Below are 9,550 nucleotides of genomic sequence, written 5' to 3'. Positions count from 1 at the left end.
AGCTTAAGTGTCATCCAAATGCATTCTGAGACTTATCTTTTTAACAAACAAAATGCTTTTATTGCTGTTTTTTATATAAATGCACGTTTAGGCACTTGCATAAGCTATATAAAAAGGCATGTATACTCCTTGTTTGAACTCTTCCTTTCTGGTCACAGAAAGTGGGCAGAAAAGAGCAACTCAAACAAAGCACAGCAGAGGCCGCCTGTGCCAGGTTAGGAAGAGGAGAGGGACCCTCCTGGCACCGGTCAGGAGGGACCATGGTTAGTAGTCGTCGTAATTGACGCTGGCTCCGTGCCGAAAGCTGTCGGGGCTCCGGGGACCAATGGCGGCATCTTCATCGTAGTGACGGTGGTGGTAATCATAGTAGTCGTGTCCGTTCCGGTTTCTGTTTAGCCAATAGGTGACATCATCTTCAAATTTCTGGCGAAGAAGAAAGAACATGACGGAGAGCGGGTTTAAGGACACACAACCCTGGCCACATCTCACCCCGGGCTTTCTCTGTGGTGGTTTCTCTTCCATGGTTACCACCTCGCTGAGAATGAGTCCGTGTTGGAGCATTGCTGTGCCTCTAGTCTTGTTATTAGAATCTTATAGGATCCTCCTTTATTGTGATTTTGTCATCAGACATTATTTTAGCCATTCCCCCATGTTGAATTCTTAAAACCCATTTTTATGAACTGCAAATACTGGTCATCAAGGAAATGCCAAGTGCTGGAAGATGATATAGCCTTTTCATCTATCAAATAAGTAAAACATTTGAAGTTTTCAGTGAGACTAACAGATGCTGCTGCAGGTGTGAGAAAACTGGTCCCCTCGTACATGACTTACAGGAACATGCCGTTTGGCAGTCCTTACGACCCTTGAATATAATTCTGTCTTTGCCCAGTAACTGCCCTGCGCAGACTGCAATACTAAGTGAGAAACAAACTCACACTAAGCTGCCAATAACAGCACCGGCTTTTTAGGTTGTTGTGAATGTTAAGTAGTTAATTCACACAAGAACCAGACTAATTCCTGGCACAGAGTTTAGCTATAAGTGTTTAGCTATTTGCACAACAAAAAATTATATTTGAGTATCAAAAAGATAATTGGGGAACAACTGATATGTCCAATGGTTGGGAATGAGAAAGAAATTATGGTATGGCTACAGGCTTGCATTTTATGCAGCCATTAAAAATGGTCTCTTTAGGTGCCCGGCTGATTTTACAGTCAGATTGTTTGTTTTATTGTTCTTGGATTATATGAGTTCTCTATACATTTTGGATATTAGCCACATATCAGAGTTATTGCTTGCAAATATATTCTACCATCGAGTTGGTTGCCTTTTATTTTGTTGATGGTTTCTTTTGCTGTGCAGAAGCATTTTAGTTTGATGTAGTCCCATTTGTTTATTTTAGTTTTGTTTCCTAATAAATTTAATTTAAAAACTGATGTCTCTAAAGTGTTTAATTTGTTTTCACCTATTGCAGTATTTTGTATACACCCTTGATTCACAATATGAATCCTGAGTCCGTTTGGAAAAACACTTCCATCTGCCCTGTTGGAGATGCTGCCTTCCCTCTGCTCTCTGGCCGGGGTGGTGGGCTGAGTGCTCCCTGGCCTGGGTGGCGGGCTGAGTGCTCCCTGGCCTGGGTGGTAGGCTGAGTGCTCCCTGGCCTGGGTGGTGGGCTGAGTGCTCCCTGGCTTGGGTGGTGGGCTGAGTGCTCCCTGGCCTGGGTGGTAGGCTGAGTGCTCCCTGGCCTGGGTGGTGGGCTGAGTGCTCCCTGGCCTGGGTGGCGGGCTGAGTGCTCCCTGGCCTGGGTGGCGGGCTGAGTGCTCCCTGGCCTGGGTGGTAGGCTGAGTGCTCCCTGGCCTGGGTGGTGAGCTGAGAGCTCTCCGCACTAGCCCCGCACAGCCCTGGCCGCCACTACAGAGCTCTGCATGGCAGTCCCCCACCTCCACCCGTGGTCTTACCTGGCCCTGGCCCCAGCTGGGAGTGCTTGATTATGAACGTGTTTTTCTGTAACTTGGGGAATGTGTCCACTCTCTCTACCTGGGCACGTGAACTGAACCATCTTTTCCTGCTAATGCACTGACAAATTCTCCCCAAAACATTTGCAGACCCCTCTCTCTTTAAAGGAAAGTTGCATCCCCTTCCATTGTCCTCATGGGTTTCCCCATTGATCCGGGTGTCTCTGACATTTTTTTGAGGTAAAGCTGAACATGTTTTGGGGCGGTTGTGAGCTATTTTAAGGACACCCAGGCAAAGCCGTTAAAACTGCCCCAGGAAAATCCTACTCTTGCTGAATCTAAGTTCCAGCCAGGTTGGGCGGTGTCTTCTCTGGAATTTGTCTTCCCACTTGGACCCACAGTGATGGAAAATTCCAGCTGCTGTCCTCATAGCCATGGTCACGTAACCTGTAACCGATGCCTGGATGGTGTTGGCGGGCGGGTGGGGAGGGTCGGGGGGTGTACTTCTGGAGTGAATAATGGAGCCTAAATTTCTGTGCCCTGTCTCCCCCAGCTATTACACCCCCATCCCCACCCTCACCACTGCCCCCACCCCCACCCCTGCCCTGCAGGAAGCCAGGCCCCGCAGGAGCGGATACCCACCGCCTCGTCGAAGCCCATGTAGAGGAACTGCTGGTACCACTGCTGGACCTCCGGCCGGGTCCGGTCCCACAGCTGCCGTCGCTGGCGCTTCAGGCTGCCCAGGAAGCTTTTAGCTTTGCTCTCGTCCACAGCCAGGTCGGCTTTCTTTGGAGCAGACGCTGAAATGAGTGAGACCCGCCCCAATGTGGAGAGATGACTTCTTTTCTTATTGGGGGGATCACTATTATACCCCCCATCAGTGCCCCCGGGGAAGACGGTGCTGGCTCAGCTTCCCGCGTATGTGGGGTTAGTACGCGCTCCTGTTTGGGAACAACCACGTAACAGGGCGTGGGCTGGCCGCCACCTTCTCAGGCCTGGGGTGGGGATGAAAGGCCGCTCACTCTCTGCAGCCTCTCACCAGGCTGGGACCAGGCACTGGGGAGACGCGGGGTGTCTGGCGCATACGCACTGTGCATGCAGACCAGCGAGCACCGGGCTCGCCTAGGACACTGCGGAGTGGAAAGGACTGAGTGATGAGCCTGAGGGGCCTCGTGGTCTGGCTGGTGCTCACGGCAGATTGCTAGGATACACAGTGCCACCCTGGGCACCACCTCGGGCCTCCTGGCAGCCGGCTGAGTTGGGAGGGTCTTGGTGCCAGCTGGGCCATGCTTCCTCCCGTCTTATTGCGGGGCCTCGGCTGTTTAGAAGGCACCACCTCGGCAGGTGTGTGGGGGAGCCCTGCACGGGTCTGCCCTGCTGTCCAGTTGGGCCTGTCCCTCCCACACAGCGGGCCTGAGCGCCCGCGTCCCCGGGCCGGCATGAGGGCTGCAAGGGGAACGGGAGTGGGTGCCCTCTGTGTTCCTTGTCACGTGGATAAACACCAGGGGGTGTTTTTCACTCTCGTTCGTCTTTTCCCTCGGGGCCTGTCACACTGTTTTGTACGCAGCAGGCGCTGCATGTGTATGTCTTGGTTTGCAATGAATAAAAGTTGAGGATCTACACCCAGGACTTGTGGCCATTCTGGCAGTTTCCTCTCCAGCCCCACCTCTGTGGGTTGGCCCTGTGAGACCTGCCACCAGGTTGTCCTTGGGGACAGGGCTGGGTGTCCAGCCTGGGGAGGAAGCTCTCTGAGGCGTCTCCAACACTAGAGAGACCCCGGGCCACCGGAGCGGCTGGGAATGTTGGGAAAGATGCCCAGGAGCCCCGATCCTGAGAGGGGATCCCTGAGGGTGAGTGCTGGAGGCGACTTGAACCTTCTAGAGTCCCCACTAACTCAGAGAGACAAGAAGAAGTTATTTCCAATAGCCAAGATCTGGAAGCAGTGCTAGTGCCCATCAGTAGATGAGTGGATAAAAAAGCTGTGGTACATTTACACCATGGGCTACCATGCAGCAGTAAAAAAAGAAGGAGCTCTTACCCTTTGAGACAGCATGGAGAGGCCTGGAGAGTATTATGCTAAGTGAAATAAGCCAGTCAGAGAAAGACAAGTATCACATGATCTCATTCATATGTGGAATCTAATGAACAAAATAAACTGATGAACTGAGTGGATCCAGAGACATGGAAGCATGAAACAGACTGACGTATTTCAGAGGGAAGGCGGGGGGGTGGGGGGGGGGGGTGCAGGAAGAGATTAACAAAGACCTTGTATGCGTATATGCATAGCCCATGGGCACAGGCAATAATATGGTGAAGGCCTGGGGAGGGGACAGGGGCGAGATGGAGGGGGTCAATGGAGGAGAGGAAGGGGGACATCTGTAATACTTTCAACAATAAAGATAAATTTTAAAAACGAACAAGTGGTCCTAGCCCGTTTGGCTCAGTGGATAGAACGTTGGCCTGTGGACTCAAGGGTCCTGGTTCAATTCCCGGTCAGGGTACATGTCCAGGTTGCGAGCTCGATCCCCATTAGAGGGCGTGCAGGAGGCAGCCAATCAATGATTCTCTCTCATCATTGATGTTTCTGTCTCTCTCTCCCTCTCCCTTCCTCTCTGAAATCAATAAAAATATATATTTTTGAAAAGGAATAAGTGATTAAATATTCACATCAGAAATGTGGTCACACTTCTTAATTTCTAAGGGGCAGTTAGTTTTATAGGTGAAATGAAAAGTCCAAGAGAAGCTGGCCTTCACAAGACCGCGGCACTGGCCCGATGGCCGCCTGATGGCGATGGCGGCAGCGGCGGGGCCCGGGATGCTCTGTTGCACTTGGCTGCTGTCCACATTCGCTCAGCAGTGCTTCTCACCAGGTGCGAGTAAGAAGAAGCTTTTGGTTTGAGCCTCCTGCCAGTAGCTAACTGGACTGTACAATATGTACGCATCCACCAGCTGAGCTTTGCTGGGCTCTACAATGTGCTCTGACGGGTCCAGGGTCCCAACAGAAATAGCAGCAGTTCACACTGCAGCACGGTCTCTTTTCCTTCTGAGTCCACACTGACAGCTTTCAGAAAAACAGCCTTCAACCAGCTCCTGGCAAAAATACTTAGCTAATAAAGTATCACACCACACGCCCCCGGGACAAGCTCTTCGGGCCTGCTAACCTCTTAAGGACCAAACACTTCTGAGTGCCCAGACATGACACTCAGGTGAGCACGTTTAATCCCGCGGAGAATGCAACCTTTACCCACATGGGTTGTATTTACCTTCCCGCTTCTGAAGCATCAGCTTGAGTGTATTTCCACCTGTGGCGCCTGAAGGAATGGAAACAGAGGTAAGGTTCAGCGTGGCACCATACTCTTTAACTCCTCAAATGCAAAAATCAGTTGGAAAAACCCGCTACTGCACCCATCTTGATTTGGCAACTTGATTGTATGACTGTTTTAGGCTCGTGGTGTTCCCTGTTGTGCAGAAAAAGCAGTTCAGCTGCCCATGGCCCAGACTAGAGGCAATGGCCATGGCTGGCCAAGGGCATTGTGACACGAGCTAGTCCCTGGAAAAGTGACCTTGTTCTTTCAGCCATTACGTCTTATTATGAGGGCCTGCCACCTGTCGTAGGTCCCTTCCTGCAGACTTTACCTCTTCATGGTACAGTGGGTGGAAGTGTCCCCTACCCCAAATTCACCGGCACCTGAACCCTCTGAATTGAGCTCATCTGGAAATAGGGTGTTTGCAGACATGAGTAGAGCTCTCGAGGTGCTATCACACTGAATCTAGGGTTGGCTCTACACCCTGAGACCGTGTCCTCACAAGAAGAGGAGACGATGCAGAGAAGGGCCGTCAGAGGACAGGCAGCAGAAATGGGAGCTAAGCTGCCACACGCCCATGCCTTTGCTCTCTCACAATCCCGCCCAGTTTCATAGCTTGTCCTGATCACCTCGGAATCAGGCACTACTTGCATCATTTGCTCTGACTTTCATTCGCCTGTAAACATGTTTCTGATCAGCCCAATCATTTCAATGGAAAACAACATGTCTGGCCTGACAGACACCCTCCACGTGTGGGGACACGTCAGCGCCTCTGATCCCTAAGTGCACAGGTAAGTAGACGGTTTGGCCTCTGAAGGGAAACAGCCCCTGGGGAAGCCAGCCTCAAAGGAGGGAGCCGAGTGCCTTCAGGTGTAAGGAGCTAGTTTGGTCCCAGGATGGAGACAGGCCTGGAGGTGGGTACGTAGCCTCCCTCTCTGGGCAGGTACGTAGCCTCCCTCTCCATGGACGGGCCCCAAGGCCGTGCTTCTATCTGCAAGGGTACAGTTTTCTGGGAAAAGAAGCCATAGCTTTTCCAGACTCTCAGAAGTGTCTGGGACCCAAATGAGACGAAGGGCCAAGCCCTGCTTAAAGAATTTACTCCGTAGGTGAGGGGGAAACCCCTTTGTGGGGAAGGTCACCCACCGGCTGCCCACAGCTGCGCTTTTCCTGCAGGTGTGTTCTACTGGCATGCCCAATGTTTACAAAATTTGAATTTGAACACCTCTGGGCCCAAGTTACTCGACACCCCTGGTCCCCAAACAGCCACTCCTATTAGTCCCTCCAGGCATTTGAACTCAGTGATACCCAACTGCCTCTAGAGTAGGTGTGCCAGCGGGGGAGCTGGTTCGGAAGAATCTCTAGAGACCGCACTGAAGGCCTGGAGGTGCAGGTGGTGTTGCCCTCGCAGCTTCCAGAGGAGGCGGGGTCTGCGGGCAGCGGGCTCAGGCAGTAGCCAATGCGCAGCAGCCTATGGAAGGACCCAGTGGCTTTCACTGTCTATGTGCGCGTAGGTCTACAGTGACTGACTGTTTAAGAAGCAATTGCAACGGTTGGCTGCGTTAGTAAGTGGGTAGCATCTGCAGAAAGGAAGCAGTTGTCCCGTCTGTTCTGTCCCTACTCTGATCGCTCCAGCCCTCTACTCAGAATAGGTGACTTTCAGAAGAGCACAGAAACCCCGAGTTGTCAGAGGAGAGAGGATGAGGGCAAACATGTGTTACATGAGAAACAGTACAAAAAATGTAGATGTTTCACCGTCCTAGAGAAATAGAACTGGGAGGAAAGCTATGGCTCTGAGGGGCCTTGGGGCCGTAAATTAGGACATGAAGCAAGGTTCCCAACAGCCGAACAGCCATGCAACACTGGTCGAGGTCACATCACGAGTTGCTGAGCAGAAATAAGCACAGATGAGCACTTGAGGAGGCTGCCATAGACGGATGACTTTTAAATGAAGTCACCCTTCTTCATTCGCTACTTTTAAATGAAGAAATGAATGAAAGCATTTCCTAAAGCAGACAGGTGTGTTCCTGGGCAGTGACATTAGCATCCATTACTATCTTAGCATTTGTCAATCTCCAACAACTCATGCGGAATTAAGTCCCTCCGATGCTTGCCGTCTGTAAATGCGCTGAGCAATTAACGAATGAAATGCGGTCTGATATTGAAGTAGACACGAGGCTTAAGCATTTGCCAGGAGGCTGCAATTTCTCACAGCAAATGTGTCACCACTGCTCCAGACTCGAAGTCTCCCCACTCCTCAGCAATGCAGCTGAGAAGCGTGGGCTATCGCTGAGTTATGAATTGTCAGTGTCGCCACTGTGCCAATTACTACGCACCGTATGATCGGACCCCACACTAACTTCGTTTGAAGAAAAAAACAAAGAACAAGTGAATGACCATGATTATTTCCTGTGTATAGATGTTTTGTTTTTTTACCCCAACACTCTCAGTTCTTAGTTCTAGGCTGTGATAATTGGCACTTCTGCATTTATGAAACCTAGTGACCTGGCATTGACCTCCCAGCAGGTTCAGAATTGCAAGTTGTCCCTTTGGTCAATTCACTAATTGATCAAGAGTGGCGATGATCATTTTTTTCTATTAAATGTTTTTAAGTGACACAAAGAGCCACCTAGGGGACTCTACACAGATACAAAGATTTCCATTTTATGTCATAAGAAAGTTCCCATTGCAGCTCAGTGATGTTGCTGTAGTGTTCACGGACTCCGCTCACTGTGTTGTTGGTGTGATGAAGTAAAATACAAGCCCTGGGGAGGAATGAACGGCTTACAGCCAGTGCTCACCCTCTTTGCTGGGATGTGCTTCTTAAAACCGGAGGAACAAAGGGCACGAGGCAGATCAATGATGTAAAGGGAATTATTGGTCTGCCTCCCCCGAGGGTGCCATGTGGAGCTGCAGTCGCCCTCCCCACTTGAACAGGCCCCCAGCTCCAACCTTCTGGACTGTACGCCTCCTCCCGCCCTCCCCGCCCCGGGAACTTGGTTTCCTCACCTGCTCTGAGTGAGTGAAATGCAGAAGTGAGCCACCCAGGGCCTTCCCTTTCCAGCACACAGTGCCCAGCTGCTCTGCACTGGGAAAAGCACCAGTCTCGGGTCTTAGGCAAGTGGCCCACACCTTCCAGCCCCTTAGCAAGAGACGCTCACTGCTCACTGCGCCTGCCTCGCTCAGCTGTGAGCGGCAGAGGCCCTCCTGCAGGCAGGAGGCCACCAGTGAGCCACAGGGGCACAGGGAAGGCAGGGTGTCTGGACAACGCATCCTATTTCAGACGGCCTTTCTTAGGGTGTGGTCTGCGGCCCCCCAGGGTCCAGATGTCTGCACACCCACCAGATTGCTCCATTCGGGGAGTATGTGTGCAAGTGCACATTTTATAGGGAGCATTTCATTGGGAATTCTCAACCCATTCGCCGAGGGCTCCATGAAGCAGGAAGGGCAAAGCAGTTCTCCTTTGAGAGCCCGTCCCCTGCATGCGAGGTGAGGCCAGCTCAGTCTGGAGGAGAGGACGCACCGTCCCATTGACTCAAGCTTCCAGGGACCCTTCCCATCGCCTTCATCCTGTAACACTGCTTGTCCCTCCCAGGACAGCTCGCCCTCCTTGTCCCCCGTGGTCATCACAGGTCTGAGGCTCTGCCCTTGACCCTGGTACTCTGCTGGCCTGCCCAAGCCACCACTTGCAACTGTGGGAGTGCAAAGCCCGACCCCCCCATCACCCTCTCGCCCTCGCTCAGACTCAAAATGGGTGCCTATGCCCCCACTCCGCGCCGTCTCCCTCCCCTGCGCCCTGGCATCGCCCCACTTACTTGGGCCCAGGCACAGCAGCAGGAACAGCGCCAGCGCGGTGGTGGCCAGGATGGCGGGCCGCACTAAGGAGGAGGCCATGCTGCACCCGCAGGCAGGAGGGAAGCGCTGGGCTGGCTGCGGGAGGACTGGCCGGAGAGCTGGGGCCGGGAGGGCGGGCGCGACCTGCTTCCTTGTGGGGAGGGACCTGATGGCGGCGCGGTGCCAGCAGGCAGCAGGCTGAGCAGCAGCTCTGAGCCCGGCTCTCTAGCCAGGATGTTCAGGATGCAGGCACCACAGAGGACCTGGCAGGGCGCAGGGGGATGGGCAAGGATCCCCGGGAAGGATGGGAGGTGGATTTCGGACTCCGGCCCAGGTCCTCCTCTCCCCTCCCTGGTCCCCCTCTCCCCTCCCGGGTCCCCCTCTCCCCTCTGTCCCTCTCGCCCCAGCCTGGCCGCTGGCTGCTGTGCTGGCTGCTCACTCCACACTGTTGGCTTAGAAAA

The 9,550-nt window shown here is 52.8% G+C and overlaps 1 protein-coding gene across 1 annotated transcript; it reads right to left on the bottom strand.

Annotated features, from left to right (window-relative positions):
- Positions 1-9,149, bottom strand: ECRG4 (ECRG4 augurin precursor). The gene is made up of 4 exons (XM_070428542.1): positions 9,071-9,149; positions 5,217-5,264; positions 2,596-2,753; positions 1-423 (listed from the first exon to the last, which is right to left on the bottom strand). Exons 1-4 carry the CDS (start codon positions 9,147-9,149, stop codon positions 265-267), a joined length of 444 nt encoding a protein of 147 aa, XP_070284643.1. The 3' UTR covers positions 1-264.
- Between the last annotated feature and the right edge of the window lie 401 nt (positions 9,150-9,550).

This window comes from Myotis yumanensis, unplaced genomic scaffold (assembly GCF_028538775.1).
Source record: "Myotis yumanensis isolate MYYU_CA2020_CCGP unplaced genomic scaffold, mMyoYum1.0.hap1 SCAF_11, whole genome shotgun sequence".
Classification (NCBI taxonomy): domain Eukaryota; kingdom Metazoa; phylum Chordata; class Mammalia; order Chiroptera; family Vespertilionidae; genus Myotis; species Myotis yumanensis.
This window is presented reverse-complemented; position numbering and strand designations above follow the sequence as displayed.

Excerpts from the sequence above, each read along its gene's own strand:
- ECRG4 (XM_070428542.1), bottom strand. The coding sequence starts at position 9,149 with ATGGCCTCCTCCTTAGTGCGGCCCGCCATCCTGGCCACCACCGCGCTG. Across the intron at positions 5,265-9,070 it reads GCTGCTGTGCCTGGGCCCAA|GCGCCACAGGTGGAAATACA; the intron begins GTAAGTGGGGCG and ends CCATTCCTTCAG. Across the intron at positions 424-2,595 it reads ACATGGGCTTCGACGAGGCG|AAATTTGAAGATGATGTCAC; the intron begins GTGGGTATCCGC and ends CTTCTTCGCCAG.